The 25,403-nt window shown below is 36.5% G+C and overlaps 1 protein-coding gene across 1 annotated transcript in view; it reads right to left on the bottom strand.

Annotated features, from left to right (window-relative positions):
• UVRAG (UV radiation resistance associated) overlaps positions 1-25,403 on the bottom strand; it is a 254,028-nt gene that overhangs the window by 49,188 nt on the left and 179,437 nt on the right. Inside the window, exon 13 of the mRNA XM_010989776.3 lies at positions 16,820-16,898. Within this exon, the coding sequence (XP_010988078.3) occupies positions 16,820-16,898 (79 nt within the window). The remainder of the gene's footprint in view (positions 1-16,819; positions 16,899-25,403) is intronic.

Below are 25,403 nucleotides of genomic sequence, written 5' to 3'. Positions count from 1 at the left end.
CCAGTTTTGAAAAAGCAATGGTAGCAAAACCCCAAAGCAAAACAGAAGGGGACCATGCTGCTGCTATGGGCCCTCAATAATTTATGGATTCTTCAAATGGAAAGTCACATTAGCAACTTAGCCAAGTGTCTCAAATGGACATACTAATGAATGGGACTGAAGAGGTATTTATTGAATATCTATTTTGATTAAGGCAGTGTGGTGGGGAATTCATCAGAATAGTGAGATTGTATATACATGTGGACTATTTTTCACATGGGGCATTTTCTTTTATACCCCTTCACTCATCAGAGCCTCGCACAGTACACTCAGTGAATACTTTCTGGCTGTCACATAAAAGATACACAAAACTCTGTACATATTCTAACTTCCAAATTAAACTTAGAAAACAAAGATAATTTATAAAGATAAAGTACAGGGAAACTAGGATAATATATTTTGTTTCAAAGAGGAGATTGTATAAAAGTAAGAGATATTAACTAACTTTTAAAATAAATGGTATTATGTACATTTTAATGGCTATGTTTTAGAGAGGGAAAGAGAATAAAAATGACAACATAATAATGGATGTCTTTGCTTTTCACATCTCTCACATCTTACCAGAGTAAAAGATTATAGACCATTACTAAAAGCTTTGCGTTCTCTTGTACTCTGAAATTCAGATATTAATAACTCCTTTATAGAAATAAATAAAAAGCACTGATGGAAGATGTAAAGTGCATTAGTGTTCGTGTTATCTCTCCCAGTATGAATTTAATGGGTATCTTAATAAGGAGATATAAACTAATGTCACTGATGAGGAAATATATCCCTCACATCCTTTAGTAGCCTCCAGTGGACTTGATGGTGACGTCTGGGTGGAATTACTATAAAGCAGATGATGAATTAGTGTTGAGGCAAAGGGACACATAAATGTGTCTCAGAGCTGAAATGATCATATTCTATATCATAAGTTAAGGGTCAACTTAAGTGACAGTACAGTCAGTCCTAAAGTGGGCTAACCAATTTGGCTAAGCCCACTGCTCAGAACTTGCTGAAGCTAAGCTGTTTTGATAGCTGGGCCACAGGCTTCCTTGGCTATAATAACCTGAAAGTAACATTTACGTGTTTTAAGTCTCTTTTAATCTCCTAAATACCATGAAGTGACGTTTATCAGATTTTAAGACACAGGCACATTCCGCTCAGATGATTTCATTCTCAGGGGACCCCGTCAGTATGAAGGCTTATTAAAAGAAAGTGAAGGTTCACAAGCCTTTAGGAAGAATCCTAAGTGACATTACAAACTAAATCTAAAAAAAAATTTTTTTTGGCTAAGCTAGAGAAAGTTTTCCTTTTTGTGGTTAGTTTAGCGGCTATAGTTCAGCGAACTTTGGGTAAAGTGACCGCCACAATTAGTATATCACAAATACAGGTGTTGTTTCTCTCGTTTTCTCTTCTAATTAGGTTCAGTTTTAACACTCAGTGTAGGGGCTTGACGTACGAGTGGTAAATGCCCAAGTACCCACAAACTCACATACTACCAGGCATCTGGGAAATCTTCCAGACTTTTAGGCACATTTTAAAGAAAAGCTGTCTATCTAAAACTCAGTCTACTGATTTATTCAGAGCTTATTTTTAAATTACTTATCTTTAAATGGTGACAAAAATTGTTTCCAATTTATCTTTCCATAATATGAAGGAGAAAAACATATCAAAAATAGTCCATACGTATTTGTTTCAGTGATTTAGTTAAAATTCCTCCTCTACCAAGGAGTTATGTAATTAATTACTAAACCGAGCACAAATGAGGATAATAATAAAAACTTAAAGGGGTTATTGTGAAAATTAGGGATAAAGAGTAAAAAATGCTTTGCATATAGGTAATCAATAAAAGCAGACATTCTTATTTGTGAAGCTAGACAAATGGAAAATGTCAAATTGTTTTCTAAAATGATTTTATCAATATACACTCCCATCACTGCTACTTTAAGAGTAACCAATTTATTGTGTGTTTTGTTTTTACTACGCATGTGCTCAAAACAAGATTGTGAGGAATTATAGAACTTTATTGTTAGAAGGAAATGAAGAGGTTGTTTACTTCAGCTTTCTTATTTTAAAAGGATCTAGGTAGGGTTTAGAAAGATTAAGAGACTCGCTTAATGTCACGATGAGTAAGAGGCTCGGTGAGTTAGAGAACCAAAGAGTTAAGAGGCAATTCTTTTGGGGGGGGGGGGGATTCAGTTTATTTATTTATTTATTTACGTATTTAAATGGAGGCACTGGGGACTGCACCCAGGAGCTCATACATGCCAAGCACACACTCTACCACTGAGCTACACCGTCCCTCACCTAGAGGCAATTCTTTGGTTAGAGGCTATAACACAATCTAGGGCTCTTTCTAAGACACTCAGCTGCCTTGCAAGACAGTCCGGAAACAACGAGATACAGTAATTATCTATAATGGGGACACAGTGGGGACAAAGAAATGACTTAGAGCAGTCTGGAAAAAGTCAAAAACACTGTCGTACAATGAGCTTTGTGAGCCCTGTTATACAAACAGGGACACTGAGGCCCAGAGAATTTTTTTGTGTTTCTCCCACAACACAAGCACATAACACAATTCTGGGCATATATCTGGGCAGTGTTTCTCCCCCTACATAAAGGGTAAATGTTTGGTACCGTTAACATTTTTATTTTAATAACTGTAATCGCAGTTATATATTCAACTTCATACCCTCCTTTCTCCACTAATAACAAATGTACTCTACATTATTATCTAATCTTCATGAAAATTTTAATGACTATGGATGTTCCTCAGTTTATTTAATCTACTTATAGATAGCTATTTTCAGAATGATAAATGTCTTTTAACTGTTGTCAGGAAGTTAGAATTATTTCCTTATGACAGAGTTCCTAAGAAGAATTAGTAAATCAAAGGTGAAACTTATCAAATCTACCCCAAGGAAAAAATTGTGAGGATCAATTATGAGCTTTTTGTGTGAAAGCTCTTTGCAAACTGTAAAGCACTACTTAAATGTATGGTGGTTATTACCATTATTATTATAAATCCATATTATACTGGACTTATACTGACCCATTACTTAGCTGGCATGGTACTCCATAAACTCTGCTTATCTGCTACAAACAAAATCACCAACATATTCACTGTTTGTAAAACATGAAAATACATATAAAGAGAATCTTAAAAACTTTTAAATCATGTTGTCGAGTAAGTAAGTTGGTGAGTCAAAAAACTTGAAGGTGATGTTTTAAAGAAAAGCAGTGAGCAGACTGGAATCCTGGAATATGAGTAGTAAAGTTAAGGAGCACAGATTCAAAAATATTAGGACTTATTTGGACCTCAGCGTACATAAAGCTCAACCCTTTCATTCTCTCAGTGAGAAGCCTGAAGCCCCAACAGAAAGAAACCACTTGCCGAAGATACCAGCAAGTTAAAAGAGACAGAATAGAACATTAACATTTCTAATTATTGGTGTTGTGTTCTTTCCTTAAAGCATTTCATCCACCTTTTTGGAGTCCATGAGTGACAACATTTAATCCCTTCCATTGTATCTACCTAAGTAACTCAAATGTAAAATGCTAGCCTGAGTTTATAATATATATATCTTTTAAATTGACAACTTTTACAAGTACCTACAAATCTATTACTCTAAATACAGGACTGATTTGGGTTTATTCACAGATAACTGCTGGTCTGTTAGAGAGGATAACTGTCTTTTCCCCCTCTCTTTTATTAAAAGATAAATTAGCAAAACACAGTATTAAAAGTTACAAAATCTAGAATCTCAAATCAACTGTGCTAGCCTCCCCTAAAAGCTAAAGAGTCTGGACTTTGAATCAGAAGACCTAGGCTCAGGTTTTGACTCTACCACTTAACAGATCTGTGAGACTTTGAAGAAGTGAATTTAATTTCTTCAGAGCTTAGTTTCCCTAACAGCAAAAGAGGACAACAATAATGTTATACTTCCTAGGGTTATGGGGGATGATAAGGCAAAGTACCCTGTGACCTGTACAATGCTAAACTATAAACATTTTTATTATCATATGTATACTATTACACTAAGCAGTAGAGGAGGGATAAAAGTTTAATGCTCAAAGCCCAATCTACGATGCTTTAATCCAGGTAGGTGAGTCACAGCCTGACTCAGTTCTGCTTTTATAAGGATGAACAGAGTAAGAGATTTGTATTTCTTCTTTTAATACCTTGAATATATAGCACCACATTAAAAAAAATACAGTTCTAAAATTTAAAATTCTAAAATGGTCTCACTTTATTTCATTATGAGTTTAAAATATCACATTGAATGTTTACTAATAGTTTACTTGTAGCAAAACAGAAAGAACACTGCTAAATTTTGCAAGAGCCCTCTAGGGATGCAATATTCCACCTGATGGAAAATGCCATGTCTCAGGAAAAGGTAAGATGTCGTAGCCTATAAATGCAGATGAGGAGACAGTGAGGAGGAAACTTTACTGCCCAGGAACACAGTTATGTCATCAAGAGGCCCAGGGGAGAGCCAGCGACTGATGCCAGGGTACATGTCACCTTCAAGCTCTGCTCACACTAGCACCTCTGCCTGGAGTCTTGACATTCCCCTCCCCTTGTCCTCCCCCCTTCTTCTTTCAAAACAAACCTTGACTCAGCCTTAAAGACCCAGTGTGAATGTGTCCTTTAGAAATACTTCCCAAAGAACTTTACCTGCACACCTATTATCAGCACACACCTCACTTGTAATGCCACCCTGGAGAGAAGGTGAGCACCAGGTGTAGGAACCAAGTCCTATTCATCCTTGTCTCCCCGGTGCCCGGCCCAGCTCCTGACACAGAGTAAGTGGTCAATCAGCCCTGCTTGGAGCCACAGAAACAGCAAGAGAATAAATAGAAATTGTCATACCAGTCACAGGACTCAAATGAAAGAAAAGAAACATTTTATAACAGACGAAAAGTGCCAAGCAGAGGAAAAGAATGAAGAAAGCAGCCAGGCAGCAGATCAGAGTTAAGATGCTTTTTCCAAAAGCTGTCTTTGGTCCAACCTTTGCCCTACTGCCGTAGACTCTTACAGAGCAAGCGAACTGACAACCCTAGGGAGGAAGAAAGGAGGTAAAAACAGAGAAATAAAGACTGACACAAGTCTGTGACTCAGCAAATTCTGCACCCTTAGTTGCAAAGCCTATGTAATATTTCCTTATATCTTATATCATTTTAGGGGTTCTACAGTCTACCTGTAATTTCTAAGAAGGCATATTTATCAAAAGATATTGGTTATTCACAAAAAAACTTGAAACAGCAAATATATATATGTGAAATGCCTGAACTTAACATTCACTAATAATCAAAGAGCTACATATAAAAGCACAGAGATATTGTCTTCTTTCATATAAAAAAGGTTAATAACAAAATATACTGGCAAGAAGATAAAGAATCAGATATGTCAAACTTTAAAATGTATGTATTCTTTGACCTAGCAATTAGATACTCATCTTAAAGAAATAACAGAACACAGGTATAACTATCTAAGTAGAAGGATGCTTCCCTTATTGCAATGTTGTTCATAACAGGGAAATCTTGGAAATAATCTGAATGATCATCAGCAAGGAAGCTGTTAATTACAATATGTCCATACGACAGAATGCAATGCAGACAACACAATTTTATACAACTATATTCATCAACATGTAACTATCTTCACAATGTAGTTAAATGAAAAGAGTAGGACACACAACAGAACACACGGTATGAAACCATTTATGTAAAATTTTACCTACTTAATTTATGTATGTATATTTGCATAGATGTTTAGAAAGATATTCATTAAAATATTACAATGGTTATCTCTGAGTAGTAGAACCCAAGTGGTTTTAATTTTTTCCTTAATGTTTGCTGTATTTTAAAAACAAATTTATATTGCAATTGAATCATTTATATGATAAAGAGTTTATTTCTATTTTGGAAAAAAAAAAAAAAAAAAAAACAGAAGAAAAAACATTAACCTGAAACTGAAAGCTCACTGACAGTGAACAAGGTGTCCTAATACTGTTCCTTCCTTATACATGGTACCCTCACTGATGCAGTTAAAAAGGCAACTCCCCCATAAACTTTTACTTTGTCTTAACTTGCATTTAGCTTGTAATCTTACTTCCACATCTTATTTTGTATTTGCAGAATGTTGGGGACTTCTTTATCACAAAGATTATATTGCATTTTGCATTTTATTTATTTAGCAAAAACTAAGCACTAACTCTGTTCCAGGTACTATTCTAAATGGTTTATAAGTATTATGTAATACTTTCAACAACTCTAAGAGATGGGAATTATACCTATAATTATAGGTATTATTACCCTTATTTTACAGATAAGGACACTGAAGCAGAGAGATTAAGTAACTTATCTAAAATCATATAGCTAAAGTGACAGAACTGGCACTGGAACTTCGCAGTCTAGTAGTACTTGCCCTTAAATACTAAGCTATGCTATGTTTATTTTAGTTCATTTATTCCAGGATTTTGGCCTTTCCCTTGACAATTTACATTAATTAGGACACTAATTTTATCCTTCCTAGAAACCCAAGTCAGCACATTTTAAAATGCTTTTCTCTAGTAGACACCAAAATTTACATATAACAATTTTTTGAAGTTCATTTCTTTAAATACTTTACACCTAAGCTATGCTGGTCCCTTTGATGCCAACTAAAATCAGAACAAATTCACTTTTCATACATATTATTTCTCGTAGTTCATTTCATGAGGCTTAGCCATAAAAAACAGAATTTATATTCTACCTTCTCTGAACTAAGCATTATATATCTCATTTCAGTTGAGGTGCATTCTTCAAATATTTTTCTCCCAGCAACAAATGTCAGTCATAGTGATACCTTGGAAAAGGCTAACAGCATTACCAGATAAACAACTTATTTAATTGAAGAGAAAAATTTGCCAGCTCAAAATATTAAAATATACAAAATACAAGGCTAAAGTGCATCTTTTAAAACAACTGGGATAAAGGAAGAGATAGAAGTTATCTAAGATTTTAAACCAAGTAAGGTGTTAAATTTATACTTAGGTAGCCACAGACCTGAACATAGAATCAGATGATTAGAGTCTGAGTTTCTTTGCTCACTATTCAGAGGCTCAGTTTCTCTAAATGTAAAATGGGGATAATCATACCAACACTTTTAGGGCTTTTGCAGAGGATAAAAGAGGTAATGTACGTGAAAATCTGTGTACTCTAAAGTAAGCTATGTAGATATAAGTTAAAACTGTCTCATTTTTCATTTGGAAAGATATTTTTGGCATTGGATTTCTGGTTTCAGTTTAAAGTGGGAGAAAATGTCCAACTGAGGTAAAAATAAATTATTTTGTCTTTTTAATTTATCACTCTAAGCATTTGAAAGTACAGTGATCACAGCCAATATATCATTAAAAATGTCTAGTAACCTGATAATAGCTGATATGGGTCTTTAAAAAAAAAATAAAAGAACACTTCACCAGTCACTTTAAACTACAAAAAGGTAGTACGTTATCGCTTTAAACACAGAATGGAAATTTTGGAAAACAACTCTTTCTTTCTTTCTTTCTCTCTGTCTGTCTGTCTCTCTCTCTCTCTCTATATATATGTAATTTTTCTACCTCAATTGAAGCCTCCATTTAAATAGACATAAATCAAGATGTATTTAAATACACATATATTTAAATAGAAATAAGTTAACTATCAATCTTAAAGAGGAAAGAACAATCTCTTGACTAACTCATTCACCACTCACTCTTTCAACAAATATTTACTGAACATCTGAAACATGCCCAGGGAGCTCACATAGACAGATATACAGACTAACAGAATAGAATTTACAATTCAGATATAAATCCTCACATTTATAGTTAATTCATTTTCAACAAGAGTGCCAAAACTATTCAATGGCTAATGAATAAGCAGTCTTTTCAACAAAACTTTCTGGACTAACTGGATATCCACAAAAAAAAAGAATGAAGTTGGACCCCTTCCTTACACCATATCAAAAAAAAAAAAAATTAATTCAAGACGGATCACTGACCTAAACTTGCAAGCTAAACTACACAGAAGAAACCCAAAAATACTTGAGCTAAGCTTTCTTAAATGTGACACCAAAAGCATAAGAAAAAGAAAAGATAGATTAAAAACTAGACTTCATCAAAACTAAAAACCTTTGTGTTTCAACAGATAGTATTAAGAGAGTGAAAAAGACAACCTGCAAATAGCAGAAAATACTTGCAAATCATTCATCTGAGAAGAGACCTGTATTTAGATTATATAAAGACCTCTTACAACTCAGTAATAAAGACAAATAACTCAATTTAAAAATGGGCAAAGGATTTGAACAGACATTTCTCCAAAGATGTACAAATGCCTAATAAGCACATGAAAAGACGCTTAACATCATTAGCCTTTAGGGAAATTCAAATCAAAACCACAATGAGATACCACTTTACATCTAGGAGGATGGCTATAATAAAAAAGACAGAAATTGGAACTTTTATACATCGCTAGTGGGAATGTAAAATGGTGTAACTGCTTTTAGAAAATAGTCTGGCAATTCCTCAAAGTGTTAAACATAGTTACTATATGGCTCAGCAGTTCCACTCACATGTATATACCCAAGAGTAATGAAAACATGCCCCACAAAAAACTTGCACATGAATGCTTACAGCAGCATTATTCTTAATAGCCCCCAAGTGTAAACAGCCCAAATGTATATCAATTGATGAAGGGATGAATAAAATATGGTCTATCCATATACATCTTCAAATTGCCAAAACGATCTGTTAACAAAAAGGAATGACTCTCACAGTGAAAAAAAAGTGACAATGAATATATGTATGTTCATGTATAACTGAAAAATTGTGCTCTACATTGGAATTTGACACAACATTGTAAAATGACTATAATTCAATAACAAAAGTTTAAAAAAAAAAAAGGAATGACTGAGACATGCTACAACATGGCTGAACCGCAAACCTATGCTAAGGCAAAGAAGCCAGTCACAAAGACTACATATTTGATTCCAGTCCATGAAGTGTCCAGAACAGGGGAATCTACAGAAACAGAAGTAGAATGGAGGCTGTCTAGGGATGGAAGTTTTAGGGGAACAGGGAGTAACTGCTAATGCGTTCAGTTCTTTTGGGGTGAAAAATATGTTCTAAAACTGACTGTGGTGATAGTTGTACAACTATTTGAATATTACAAAAAAAAAAAAACCCACTGAATTGTACATTATAAATGGGTTAACTGTATGGTCTGTGAATTATATCTCAGTAAATTGTTGTTTTTTAAGATACAGGACTTTTGAAAAAATAGTTTCTACAATATTATTGACAATTTTGTAGGTGGCAGGGGAAAAAAAGGCATTTTGTCTATGAAAACATCCTTGGTATTTGTATTCTTGATTCCAAGAAGAATTAAGAAAATAAAAATGCACTTTCTCCTCATGTGTCACATACATTGAACTGTATGTTGAAGAAACAGACATGAATTTAAGCCGCTGCGTGTAAGCTGGCATTGATCCCTTCTAAATAGCTGTGCACTGTGGGCCCCATGAGTAGTCAGGTTTACAGAAAGACCTTGTCCCTGGCAGAACAGAAGTTTCCAACTGTTTTTGGAAGGAGAAGCTACTTTTACTTTCTATGAAGTCTTAAAGTAAATTGAGAAAAAAGAGAGGTAATAGAGTAAAAAGAAGAGAGGCCGTGAAGTCTCCAGGATCTAATCCCAGTTCTTCAACCTAACTCCTGATTTCGGGGGTCTCATCTGTAAAAGGCAGATAACAGCGCCTTATCGACCTCATAAGATTGTAATAATGCCCACATTAAAAAGGAAAAAAAGAGGAAGAAACAAAGTTAGTGGGATATAGCTGAATTTGACCTCAGAAAACTTGGACTTGAATTCTGTTTGCCATTAAATGGCTTTGTCATCCTCGGGAGGATAGCACGGTGTAGCAGTAACTCAATCTCTTATCTAAAGATAGATGTGGTCAACAGACTTCACAGAGTATGAAGTGAGATACAGAAGTGTAAGTATACCAAAAGCCATTAAGTTCAGTACAAGTGTAAGTCGTCATTAGTATTTGTAAACTATATCCTCAAAGTATTACTCTTAAGTCCCTGAGCTTTCAAGAAGGGAGAGAAGAGGCCTGGCTCGAGAAAACCCAAAAGCAATAGAAGAGAATCCACTGGTAAGTGCTGGCCTTATGACTTGTATTGCACAGTATTACCAGAATTCAAAGTGGTAGGCCTCTTATATAATGTCTCCACATGTGGGGAGCTGACACATGTGTCTTGGTTTATCAGACTCTGAGCAGTTGAGGTGTTTCTTAGGAAACCTGGATGGTCACATTCTCTAGGGCAGTGGATCTCAACCTTTCTGGTCTCAAGATTCTTTACACTTTATTGAGGAAGCTTCTGTTTATGTAGGTCACACATCTCCATATTTACCATATTAGAAGTTAAAATTGAAAAATATTTAAATATTTATTAATTCACTTAAAAATAACAATAGAAATTTACTACTTGTTAATATAAATAATCCTTTAATGAAAAACAAGCATATTTTCCAAAAAAGAAATTTAGTGAGATGAGTGAAATTGTTTTATATTTTTGCAAGTCTTTTTTGCAATGTCTGCCTTAACAGAAGGCAGCTAGATTCTCATATATTCGTCTGCATTCATTTTACTTTATGTTGTTTCATAAGAAAATTCAGCCTCATGTAGATATGTAATTGGGAAAGAAGGGAGTATTTTATAGCTTTTTTCAGGTAATTGTAGATATTCTTCTCTGATACTACCTCCAAACTTAACAAGCAGCAGTTTCTTAAAGATTAGCAGCAATGTAGAATCTGAAAACGTATCAACACACTTTTTACATCTATTCCATTAAAATCCACTGGGTTTTTTTGCACTGTGAAGAGATCTCTACCTGTTCATGATTTCATAGCAACATACACTGGTCATTTGGAAAACACTGAATCACTTAGTTATATAGATTTTAAATGCCGACACATTCATTATAAAATATTTAAAAATCACATTTGTTAAACATCACTACCAACACTTCATCAAAAACATCTTTAAGGAATGACATTGACAGCTGTCAATGTCATGGTGGCAAATACAAGTTTTCTGAAATACTATTGTCATTCAAAATCTTGAATTTCATCATCAGTTGATTTTCTTTAAGACAAAGGCTCACACTTCATTCATTTTTGAAAAAAAAATGTCTGCCAAATACCTAAGTCCGTATAGTTGGTTGCTACTCAACTGCACAAATGCTTTTCCTTGAAACGTCCATTATACTTTGGTACAGAGAAGTGCTTCATGCATATTTTCCTTTTCATCACACAGAATACTAAGAAAATTGTACTCAAGGATCAGCATTTAATATAATTAATATTTTTTACTGCTTTATCAAGGGCATTCTTAAGTGAAACTGGTTTTTGTCTTTTCGTTTTGTTTTATTTTGAAACTATGAGTTTGTTGAAAGTGCCCTTTTTCCTATCTTAGGTCAACCAACTCACTTACATGTTTTCTTTATCCATTCATCCCTTGGTGGACACTTAGGTTATTTGCATGTCTTGGCTATCATGAATAATACTGCAATAAACATGGTTGTGCAGGTATGTTTTCAAGTTAGTGTTTTGGTTTCCTTTGGACAAATACCCAGAAGTAGAATTGCTGGATTTATGGTTGCTTTATTTTTAATTTTTTGAGGAACCTCACACTGTTTTCCCACCAACAGTGAACAGGGTTCCCTTTTCTCTGTGTCCTTGTCGACACTTATTCCTTATCTTTTTGATGATAGCCATTCTAACAGGGATATCTCATGGTTTTGACCTGCATTTCCTTGATGATTAGTGATGCTGAATACCCATAATGTATTTTAAACTTGTTCACTTCTTCCATCTCTACACCTACTATTCTAGTCCAAGCTCCCATTAACCCTCATCTGGTCTTTTAAAGTAGCCTTCTAAGGTGAAACTCTACTTCTCTTCTAGTCCCCTGCAATCCATTAGAGCAGACAGAGTGATCTTTGGAAAAACGTATCAAATCAAGCCACTTTCCTGCTTAAATTATTTGTTGGTTTCCCTCCGTACTTAGAATAAAACTCATAGCTTTTACTGTAATTTCTAAGGCCTCATATAATATATTCCCTGGCTACTTCTCCCCTTAATTTCTATGTTCCTTACACATTAGCTTTTTACCTGTCACCTGAACACACAAGCTCTTTCCTACCCCAGGGCCTTTGCACTAGTGGGTTCCATGGCCTTAAGGGATTTACTATTTCCGAGCTTTTTGCATGGCTGGTTCCTTGTCATCATCCATGTCTTAGCTCAATTATTATTCCCTCCATAAAGCTTATCTGACGACTTTATCTAAAGTAAAGTAGGACCCACTCCAGTTATTTCCGATTATATCCCCTAATCAGTTTCCAACACAGCACTTATTACAATCTAAAATTACTTTGTTTATTGTCTGCCTCTTTTCATTAGATTATAAGGCAGGGGCCTTCTTTTTTAACAGCTTTATTGCAATACAATTCACATACCAAACAATTCAATGGGTTTTGGTATATTAAAAATTTTTAAATTGTGGTAAAATATATAACAGAAAATCTGTCCATTTTAAACATTGTTTCCCTCTTAATGGAGGCACTGGGGATTGAACCCATGACCTCACGCATGCCAAGCACATGCTCTACCCCAGAGCTATACTCCCCACCCCTGCATTTTAACCATTTTTAAGTGTAAAATTCAGAGGCATTAATTACATTCACAATGTTGTACAACCATAACCACTATCTCTTTCCAAAATTTTTTCATCATCCTAAATAGAAACTGTAACCATTAAGTAATAACTCCCCCAGTTTCCCTTTCCCTCAGCCCCTGGTAACCTCTAATCTACTTTGTGTCTCTATGAATTTGTCTAATCTAGATAATTCATATAAGTGAAATCATACAATATTTGTCCACTAGTGTCTAGCTTATTCACGAAGCAGGGCTCTTGGGTGTCTTATTCACTGCTCAATCAGTTGAGCCCTAATTCAGTATATATAGCACTCAGTAGATGCACAACAAATCCTTGTTGAGTCAACTAATTCAGCAATTTTAAGCAAGTCACTTTACTTCTCTGGATCTCAGTTTCTTAGCCATGTGATGATGCTATTATCACCATTCATTCATTCATTCATGCATTAAACCTGTTTTGAGAACTGACATTGTTTCCAGCATTGTGCTTACTAGTGGAAATATCATTATGTGCAAAACAGTTATTGTCTCTGCTTTCAAAGAACTTTCAGTTCCTTTGCTAGCTGGGAATGTCATCTTCTTTGATTCTGTGCACTTTTAGGACAGAAATATATAAAACAATGAAGTTATGGAAGTTAAGGACCGTCTGCCAAGGCTGTCAGACTATGTGATAAGACACTGGAGGGACAGATGTCAAAAGCCATCCTGTCTACATGTTCAGTTACCAGCACCTGCCCTTTTTCACTCTGCAGGGTGATGATGAGGGTCACGTAGATGTATGTGCATGTACCTTATAAAGTAAAAGCTCTCCACAAACCTAAGGTAAAAGTATTGTTAACTTTCGATTTACTACTTTCTATGCTCTGGGAACTAAAAGCAAACTACTGTGCTACACACAAATACTAATATAATGTCCTTATCAACTTACTGACAATTATGGCAGGAGCTGGTTTTTCAAATCAGCGTTAATTACACTGTACCTGAACTGTGCCAGACCCATTCCTACAGTGTGACAGGCTGCCCATCAGGGAGGACTATTTCCAGCCAAAGGGGCCAGCACATGAAACATATTAGTAAATGGCGCTAAATACAAGGCATTTTGCTCTATTTGCTTTCAATACCCAGCCCAGCACACACACTCCTTTAGACAGCAGTGACAGGAAAAGGGCCAGCAGGCCTTACCAAACCCCTCAGCTCTTCAAACGACACTTGAGGATTTCGACTTGAAGTCCTGTCTTTCCAAGTCTGTGCTTTCAAATCTTGGGCTGGACTGATCCCAAATACTGAAGTAACAAATATTACTAAATTCTGTCATTTCCTCTACCAAGAAAGTGATTTTACTACTACTTCTGGTTGTGATGAAAGGTCCTATTGACTATTCAAATCCTCAACCAAGTCATGGATGCAGTATTAAATGACTTCACTCCTTCTTCTCTGGCACTTTAACACATGCCAATGCTTTCATCCACCTCCACTAACGTGCCTTATAAATTACTGAGGTGGGGCCATTTTAACGGTACGATTTGTTCACATCTCTAGAGATGGGGTATAAATGAGACTGGCTGAGAAGACAAACTCCCCTTTGACAACATATATCGGTATAAATGTATATAAAAATAAACCTTCACAAGCTGGAAATATCTTATTAATACAATATCTGGTTAGAAGCCACAATAACTAATGGTTCTTTGATTTGTTATAAATTGAAATGTAATAAAGTGATGGTAATAAGGCTAAAGACCAAATGAAACTGTCCCCAAGAAACAGTTCAGAGACAGAACAGAGATGGAGTTGGTCACAAATTTGCTAAGAGTTTCTTTCTAAATGCTCAAAAGAGGCTTCCTGAATGAACTCCGAAACCTAAGAAAGTCTGTTTATAAGAAGTTGACTGTCTTCTCCTTTTAAAACTGCCATAACAGTGATGATAAAACACCAGAGAGCAAGATACCTGCTCCCTGTGGAGTCAGGGTGGTTAACCTACTGATCATAAAGACACACACAAATGTAATCTCTCCATTTCAAAGAGTATAAAGTTGCAGAGGATACAAAATTACCAGAAGTAATCCATTTTTAAACAGATGAATAAAACTAGTTCAGCATACTTGTGGCTTTGGTTCAGTTCAGAATGAAATCAACAGCTACTTGGAACGTGCTCCAAAAGGAGGGCCAAACAGGTGCTGGAGCTGAGAGTGACGTGGAGGGCTGACCTCCCCAAATTCCCCGCTGCACACAGTCGGCCTCCCTCCTGGTCCTGACCTCAAAGCAAGTGGGACTATTCTGAGCACCTCTTTATACCATACTCTGCCACTCCTATTGGGCCCTGAGCAGAAAGAACTAAGAGTGTGTTTGTGCGTGGGTGTGTGCGCGTGTGTGGGAGTGTACGTGCATGCACGTGCATGCACAAGTGTGTGTTTGAAGCTAGATTTATGAGGAAATCCAGGCATTTCAGCCCTAGCCTTAATTAAGAGTAGGCTTCACCTGGAAACTTCCAATAGACTTCTGACCTTAGGATCTATGTGCTTAAAGCAAGAAATAGAAATGGGACAGAGAGAAGCACCCCTCTGAATGAACTCAGATCAGAACTTAGTTCTACTGAGTGAGGCCAATCTTCCTGACATCCTGACTCCTAGACTCTGGACTGCAGGGTCCATGTGCTCTCTTCCACCTTGGCTGACTTCACTGGAGGTGCTCTCTAACTTACTTAACACCTCTTCTGCCTTAATGCACCCTTCTGTCTAAGCCCTACCTTTCCCATGGTATGACAACTGTGATCAGTAGTGTGAGCTAATAAGCAGCCTGGAAAATAAGGTCCTGTTTCTTAGACTGAGATACTTTTCTGCCAAAAATGGAGGGAAGGAAAGCATCAGTTGTGGGGAGAATGGCACATGGAAAGATGAGTCATGGGCCAGAGGCTGTGAGCAAGGCAGCTGGCCTGGAATGAAGAACATGTGCTGGACAGCAGGAACAGCAAAAGCAGTTATGAGTGTGGGGTTGTAAGCAAATGATTAATCAAGAACTGCAAACTAGAAGTTTGATCCAATATCAGAAAAGTGTCAGAGTCTTAATAAAAACCAAATTTTAAAAAAATTAAACTGAGGTTAGATGAGGGGAAGAGAGGCAAAGATGACACCATATGGAGGAATAATTCTAGATCCATCAGGAATAAATAAGGGCATTGTTCAGGGAGTCTTTAGAATCATACAGATAAAAGGCAACTCAGGCTCATAAAAACAAAAGCATCACAAACCTTATTGCTTCTATAAAAAGGAAAGGTCTGAGGATACAGCTGATAATGCCTTTACATAACAGCCAAACAGTGGGATCTCACTGATGTGATATTTCAATTGGAAGGATGTCTGAATAAAAACAAAGCACTGAAGCTGATCTTCCTTTACAACTAGTAAATTTATGGAATGTCTACCTCTTAAAGTAGAGCCACGTATGCTAAGGAAATGCTGCATTTTTCTTTCAGGAAAATGCAAACCCAAGCATCCAGTAGTCCTCCCATGGTATGCGGAAAGACATTAAGTGAGACATGAACTGGTGTGATGTTGGGAGAGTCAGAAAAATCCAAGATGGGTTGGAAGGGCAATGTGCTTGGTCTTTCCTCTGGGGCCCTGGATAAGAGATGAGGAGACCATTAAGGACTTGCCCAAGTCACTAAACTTTTACTCCGTAAACAACTCCCCATGCAAAATAAGTCCCTAGAAGTTGCCTAAGAGAAGAAAGCTGTATGAGAAGGAAGCTACTACCAGTCAAGCTAGAGGCAAACAGATGATAAAACCCACACATTTAAGTACAGTCTACTTACTAGCAAGTCACAACGCAGTAAAGGGCTTCTGGGTTTAGCAGAAGGATTCCAATTTGTACCCATTGCTTTTCTGTGGTATTTATAATGGCACAGAAGAAGACAGTGGCCACAGAAAAAGAACTTTGCATTATCGCTGGTTAAATAAAAGAGTCAGCTGCAGTACTTATTTATAAAGAAAGAGTGTCAGCTCTCCAAGGAAGCAGGTTGTATGTGGGAAGTAGGACGGGGTGAGGAGGGGTCACTTACCTGTGCTATATTTTTGTTCAGGAGATAGACACCATAATCAAATTGCAACTTCTCCCCTCCTTTTGGGTATAATGGAAACCTAGAAAGGTAAAGTAGGATCAGAAGTTTTCCAAAACTTGAGTATAACAATCTTCAAGTTGTCGACAAAGCGGAAGTTTCTTGGATACAGCATAAACTTCTGCAGACTGGGACTAAGTCACTTAGCTACAGTCGCTGCAAACTATTACCTTAATATCTTCATGACATTAGTCAAATCAGAACGATGGCTACTTTGTTTCAAAGAAAAAATTGAATAGGTCATCCAACAAAGGACTAATATATAAGAAAGTAACCCAGTAAGCTCAAGGAGTTGAGGCCACTATGCCTCCTATTTACATATCATAAACTCACCACTCTAAGATTAAGATTCTAGAATTTTTTTCCCCTAACATCTTGGACCTGGCATCTCAACTTCTAATAAATGGGAGAAAAAGAATAAGAAAAAAATCAGATATGAAAGTAATATAAAAGACTTCTCTTTCTTCTAAGGTGGCCAGTCAAATCAACAGCACCAATGTGAGTAAATATTCATCAAAAATTCATTCACATTTGTAGGGGTGGCTATTTGGATGTTACTTCTCCAAGGCAATGTACTCATGTCATAGAGTTCTCATAAGACTTTCCATTTTAACTTGACTCGTTGAAGCAACAAAGGCATGAGATCTGTAGATCTTTATACAGGTGATGAGTTATTTTAGGGAATAAGCTTCCCTCACTACTTTCCTTTCTCTACCGCTGCAAATGAAGAAGACGACGTTAGAGTATACCTACATTCTAGTTACAATTTCCTAGTAATATATTCTACCTGTATTTCCCCCAGATTCTCAAGACCAAGCATACATTTTAACCTCTGAAACAGATTTCTCTACTAAAAGATCAGTCACAACTTAGGGTCAAGAAGAAAAGTTTACCTTTCTTGTTTTGCAATGTATGATTATTCTTAATAAAACAATGTTACTGAAATAAATGGTAGGTGACAATTATTGGATATTCTTAATTTTAATTGTGTTTTAATTGCCTGGGGAAAACATAGAAAACATAAACCTTGGGGGATACTGTTTTCCAGGGAAAATAAAAGAAAGGAAACAGAATTTAAAGCTTTATATTAAATTCTCAAGTTGCTGATTACCTAGTGCCCAAAAGATAAATTTGTTGTGCTATAAAATTACAGGCACTGGGGAGTGAGCAAGGTCATGAACTGTCTTTATTCTCTACAACAGAACACCAAATGCTTCACACACCCACCAAGAAGATAGAGCTTTGTATTTAATTGAAACTATAAAAAATAAACTAGGACATGCGGTTTGGCCCTAAATTGAGAGGCATAAAAATGACAGCAAAGCAAATTCAGGATAAGCAAAGTGTAACACACCAGGCTTTTACAGGGTATCTGGGAATCATTCAAATGTGTATGGGGTAGCTTGCAAAGAAACTACATAATTGCAAGAATATAGCGACACAGGAATATGCTGAAGAAATCTACTAGAGTCCTAAAGCTCTACACTGTATAGTTTTTATTCCTTAAACTATTACATCTAGACTACCTGCACAGTTCTCCAAACCCACAAATATCTCCACTTTCAAGTTATAAATGTAGAAACTGTTTCAAATGTTGGAAAAGTACGTTGAAATAAGTGTACACTGAAAATCAAGCCTCTAGAGCCTGAAAAATGAATCTTTACAACATTGACTTTATTACTTCACTGGGACTTCTTTATAGAAAGATCCCCAAGGTGTGTATGTACCATTTAAACAAATCTAAAGAGTGATTAGAGCCAAAGGTTCAAATAGGGCAATTTTAAGACAGATCAAACATTAGGACAGAGTCCACATCTTATATTGCTTTCAAATTCTTAAGGGGTCACATTATTATACTAATAATAATAGCTTATAACTATTACACATTCATCTTACTTTGCAAAAGTACATGGATTTATAGATCTATTAAGCAATCTAGAAAAATTAAATCCGTCTAACAGGGTAAAACCTATTACCATCAGGACGTAAGATACAAATCAAAGGCACCTTAATTGAATATACATAGAGAATCTCATTAGCAAACTGTAGAAGGGTTAGGTAAGAAATGTGGTCATTCAAGTACAACCAGAAAAATATCCTCAGCACCACAAATAGGATTCACTTAAGAGAGTATTACATTAAATAACTAGAGGAAGAATTTATACATTTCCTATTATTACACTTTGCAGAAAAAGAAGTTAAAATGAGCAATATTAAAATTTTTTTCAAATTAAATTATGGCCCTGCTGACACCTTGAGTTTGGACTTCTGGTCCCCAGAACTGACAGAATAAATTTCTGCTATTTTAAATCACCAGGTCTGTGGTAATTTGTTACAGCGGCCCGAGAAGCTAACATGGGGGGAATCAAACACTAGATGACCCACTGGGTTCAATGAAGTTTAATAGCTTATCCGCCTCCAAGATTCTGTAATTCTGAATACGCAAAACTAAATATATTGACTATAACCTCCTATTTCCTTCAGGAACCAAGAAAATATTCCAAAGTATAACACCAAAGGGTCATGATGAGAGGCATCAGCTAAGGCTGCAAAGTAGACCTGCTGAAGTGCTAGTAAATGAGATGCCAGAAAAAGATTCCTATATATGGTCTGAAGTAGGATAAACTTTTTAAGTTAGACCTATATATATAAATCGGATATATAATACATTCAAATTATTTTATGTGTGTGTATGTATATATGGAGACTGTGCTACACTCAATTTGGAAAAAAGTTGTAAAAGAAATTTATTTCGAACAATTCTTATTTTCAAAAGATACAATTATTATAAGCCCTTCCCTCTCCTCCTTAAATCAGACACTTAAATTTTATTTATTTATTTAATTTATTTATTTATTGCATTATAGTTCGTTTACAGTGTTGTATCAGTTTCAGGTGTACAACAAAGTGATTCGTTTTATATATATAACTATATATAAAGAATGTACACATTCTTTTTCAGATTCTTTTCCATTACAGGTTATTACAAGATACTGAATATAGTTCCTTGTGCTATAGTATATCCTTGTTGGTTATCTATTTTATTTTTATTAATGTGTTTATGTTAATCCCAAACTCCTAATTTATCACTCCCCTCTTCTCCTTTGGTAACCATAAGTTTGTTTTCTAGGTCTGTGAGTCTATTTCTGTTTTGTAAATAGGTTCATTTGTATCATTTTTTTAAGATTCCACATATAAGTGGTATTATATGATATTTGTCTTCCTCTGTCTCATTTACTTCACTTAGTATGATAATCTCTAGGTCCATCCATGATGCTACAAATGGCATTATTTCCTTCTTTTTTATGGCTGAGTAATATTCCATTGAACATATACCACATCTTCTTCATCCATTCATCTGTCAATGGACATTTAGGTTGCTTCCATGTCTTGGCTATTGTAAACAGTGCTGCTGTGAACACTGGGGTGCATATATCTTTTTGAATTAGAGTTTTCATCTTTTATAGATATGTGCCCAGGAGCGGGATTGCTGGATCATATGATAAGTCTAGTTTTAGTTTTTTAAGGAAACTCCATACTGTTTTCCATAATGGCTGCACCAATTTACATTCCCACCAACAGTGCAGGAGGATTCCTTTTTCTCCATAACCTCTCCAGGATTTACTATTTGTAGATTTTTGATGATGGCCATTCTGACTGGTGTGAAGTGATATCTCATTGTGGTTTTGATTTGCATTTCTCTGATAATTAGCAATACTGAACATCTTTTCATGTGCCTGTTAGCCATCTGTACGCAAATCAATCATTTTTTAAAAGACTCCAAACTGGTTATAGTTTCTTGGCCTTTACCTTCAGAGCCCCACATCACATCTGGTTCTTTGAGGACTCAACTAGGGATGAGAATATAGCTATAGTTAATTGAAATTTTTTATTGTGCATATTAAGATCACTTCTGCTTATTGTATTTGTAGAAAAATGTGACAACATATACTCAATATGTTCTGAGGTCATGAGTTTACTTCAAACTCAACTTACTTTCTCCTGTTCAGATTAGTTGCTTGGACTAACATGGTGGTTAATTAGAAATGGAAAAGAGGATACTAATTGGGAAGACTTTTAGGACACAAAAGCTCTTAAATGAGGTAAGAGAGGCAGAGGAAGTCAAGGGTAACTTCAAAGTCTGGGGCCTAAGCAACTGACAAAATGGGGTTGTCATCTTAATTTTGATAAAAGTACAAGTGAATTAAAATAGACAGCTGGGGCTGGGGTGAGGAACAGAGTATGAGGGATGAGTGCTAGAAGATTAGGCCAGAGAGGTGAGCAGAGACCAGACTGCAGAGGGTCCTGTAAGCCACAAGACATCTAGACTACATCCTTAAAGACAATGGGAGGATCATTAAAGATTTTTCAAGCATGGGAGTGACAGAATACGGGTTTATATTTCTTAAAGACCACTCTGGCTATAGTGTAGTAAATAAAGGGGAAGGACACCTGGTTAGGAGGCTGCTGCAATGGTCCAGGCCAGACTCGTGATGGTTTTTATTAGGGTTCCAGTAGTGGAGTGAAGCATATGTGAGAAGATTTAAGCTACAATTTGTAGATAGAATGAAAGAACTTTGTGACAGATGGTTTTGACAGTGGTGAAGAGGGAGGAGTCAGAGATGGCCCTTTGGTTTCTCAACTGACTAACTAGGCAGACGGTGGTGTCTATGAGCTGAGATAGGGAATGCTCAAGTGGATATATGTACGTGTGTCTAATATAGATACGTGTATATATATATATAAAACTGAATTGCTATGCTGTACATCAGAAACTAACACAACATTGTAAATCAACTATACTTCAATAAAGTATATATTTTAAAAAAATTTTTATTATTTTTTTCCTGAGAGAGGTAATTAGGTTTATTTATTTATTATTATTTTTTTTAAATAGGGAAGGTACTGGGGATTGAACCCAGGACATCATGCATGCTAAGCATGTGCTCTACCACATGAGCTACACCCTCCCCTCTAATAAAGTATATATTTTATATAAAGTTATTATACATAAAGTAAAGAGAGAAATTGGGGATAAAGATATCAATTAAAGAATTACAAAAATTTAAATGGAAACTGAAGCCACAGGTGTGAATGAGATGGCCTAAAGAAATCCTAGAGAAGAGGGCTGTTTCAGAGCCTTGAGAATGACAACAGATGGGGAGATGAAAAGGGGCCTGAGAAGGACTGCTCAGAAAGATCCTAGGAAAACCAAGAGTCTCACCAGAAAAGCACGGAGAAATTGTTCATTTAAGAAGGAAGACACCAACAACAGTCAAATGCTGCCGACTAGTCAAGCAAAACAGAATGAAAACATGTCTAGCGGATGCAATTACCTGAGTTCACTGGTAGGTAGCTTTGGTAATATGGTAAACACAAGTTTAAATGAAGCAGCGGGAGATGAAGGAAGACTGGTATGAGTTCAGGAGTGATGCAGTGAGAAAATGGAGATGATGTGAAGTTTGGCACAGCGAGAGGAGAGCTCAGTAACCAGAGGGACACAGCAAAGTGCAGCAGAATGCCCTGAGAGGGTGAGCGGGGACAGGCTCTCTATCCTACAGGTGATGAGAGCATAGATGGCAGCATATAATGGGGCCAACTCTCCCATTATAACAGGAAGAATACAAGTGATCACTATGGATGTTTATTCATTCAACAAAGTTTCACTAAACTCACACCATGTGCCAGGTATAGTGCTAGGTGGTAGATACAAGGGTGGGCAAATGCAGACAATGGAACTTAAAGTACAGTGGAATAGACAAACATCGCTCACACAATCATACTAACAAATACGTAATTCATAAATTAAGTACTCTGAAGAAAGGAACACTATTCCAGAAACGAGGCAGACAAAAGACTGAGAGAGTCAAGGAAGACATTTGAGAGAAAGTGACACTTTAGCTGAGATCTCAAAGATGAGCAGGAGCTAAGGAAAGGAATGTTCCAAGGGATGCAGCATACATCAAGAACCCGTTGCAGGAGGAAGGATGCTGCTTCAAGGAACTGAAAGAAGGCCAGTATAGCTGGTGTGAGGGGAGTTCTGGCAAGAGACGAAGCTGAAGTTGAACAGGAAAGCAGATCATGCAGTGTCCTCTAGTCCACGTCAGATGGTAGTCTTATTTTTTTCTAAAAGAAGAAACCACAAAAGACTTTAAACAAAGATATAACTTGCTGAGATTTTCTTTCGTACCTTTCTCCTTTAATTAACTCTCCTTGAACTTTTCTGACAATGGCAGATTTGCATTTTGAAAAAATTATGCTGACTGCAGTGGAGAACAGTTTGGAGAAGGTGAGACCAGCTTGTTGCAGTGATTAACCTAGGTGAGAGATTATGGTTACCTGGACTAACATGGTGGTTAATTAGAAATGGAAAAGAGGACACTAATTGGGAAGACTTTTAGGAGATAAATCATAAAGATCTGGTTATGGTTTGGAAATGAAGGGTGATTAAGGGGGAGGGATCAGAAACTCAGTGTTTTGTTTTGCTCAAATGAATGAAAGTTTGATCAAATGGCAGAACAACTTGAACAAAGAACTGTAACAGAACTGCTGAGCACTACTCAGAGCCCAGAGTGGTTGTTAATCACAAGTTTATAATGATACTGCTGTGTGACTCTCCAGATGTCTACTTGGGTATGGCAGGTACAGAGAAAATGGACAGCAGGGCTGTAAGAATGACAAAAAGCCACAGGGGGCAAGACAAAGGTGATACTAAAAAATAGGCCAAAAAATCTAAACTGGATAAAGGGGCCAGGTCTAAAGGTCACCAAGAAGAGCAGTGAACAAGAGGCTGAACATATAAGCTGAAGAACAGTCAACAGGGAGCAAGATGCTTGAATCAGATTTTGGATGTGGACTAACAGAAATGGTGGCATGATTCAGAGTGTAACCATGGGAGTAAATAAAAACGATGGGATCCAAGAGGCCAGGATGTTGGATGACTCATCCACCTGTGTGTTGTTACCCATAATAGCAAGACATTGCACAGACAGAAAGACTGTTTGTCTTTCCTGTGGTATCTGTTTCTTCTATCGCCAAAATACATGATGAGTGATGGGGTTATAACTGAGAGATCGGTGGGGGAAAGAGTGGTACAGTTGAAGAGCATACGCCTCAGAGGAATAGGATTTTGTATGTCTGACTTGCCAACAGGGTAGAGAGGTAAGGCTCTAGAAAAAGCAACGAGGAGCAAGAAAACCCCAATCTCACCTCCTGAATCTGAACACCTACTGGCATTTAAGAAAACTGATAGTCACCAATGGGTACTAGGGGGGTCCTCAGGGAAAACTCAGGTTCAGTTAGGACAAGAGGTAGGCTGAACTCTCCCTGAGAACAGCCTGAAGATACAGGAGAGTTTGTTGATTATAAAGACGCACTTTGAGAGGAACTAGCTGGAAGACTGGAGGGCGGGGTCAGAGCTGACAAAGTAGAGAGCATTTTGAGGATGATGAAGATGATTCTAAGAGGCTCTGATCTGTTCTGATGGAAAGTTGACGTATTCCCATCTGGCAGCTTCTATTTTCTCTATGAAGTCATAAATGAGGACATTTATCAAGAACGAAAGGGAAAAGTGGGGATGCGGAAAAAAGAGATAGGGTTTGGGACAGTTGTGTGGCAAGAAAATCAGATATCTATGATGTATTAGTCCAACTGAACTAGATGACTGTGAATTTACAGTGCTACCAATCTTTCCAACTATTTGTTTCCAGCAGATAAGAGGGTTAGTGGTAAGGATGATGGGATAAGGGTATTCGGGGTATCAAAAAGAGAGAAACTCTAAGCGTGATGCTACCAGGGTAGAAGAGTAATGACAGTGGCCTACCAAGGGCAGGACGATGGGGGCAGTCTGCAAGGGGTGCGCAAATCTGTAGAGACTTTTTAAAATGATAATAAAATAGATTAAAAACAACAAATCTAATGCCACTGATAAAATCCTCCTCCCAGGAAAAAAAAAAAAACTTTCACTGATCTAAGTTCTAAACAATTGCTGCATGATGGTTTGATTTCAATATATATGCAACCTTCAAATGAGGATGTTCTCACTATGTATACTCTAATACACATATCTACATGGCAGTTAATCCGAAGACCAATCTAGTTGCACAGTCAGTCCAACACCATGCACTAAACTACACACTTCCATTTCGACTACGTTTCAAACGGTTTGTAATCTTCTAAGCTTCCTCTGGGCACAGTTTGTGTCCCCAACTGTCTGGTGTTATATACTCCTATGTTTAAACAGTGGATTCAAAATAAACAATGATGGCAATGTGCAATTTTTCTTAGTTCTGAGTTACCTTTTTTCTGATGTAGTTTTGGATAAGGTTATACAGATACAAAAATACTTATAATCAGCCTTGAACAAGGTATAGTAAAATACAAACCTTTAAAATTGCTCCCTGAAGATGGGCACACAGAAATTGTGTTCAAAAGAAAAACTAAACATATAATATGGATATTTTTTTCAATAAAAGAAAACTTTCTGCTTTTTTAGGGCTATTACTATTATTGGTTTCATTTCATGATC

Source organism: Camelus dromedarius, chromosome 12, assembly GCF_036321535.1.
Source record: "Camelus dromedarius isolate mCamDro1 chromosome 12, mCamDro1.pat, whole genome shotgun sequence".
NCBI lineage: Eukaryota > Metazoa > Chordata > Mammalia > Artiodactyla > Camelidae > Camelus > Camelus dromedarius.
The sequence above is the reverse complement of the archived record's forward strand: the minus strand, read 5'-3'. Positions and strand labels throughout refer to the sequence as shown.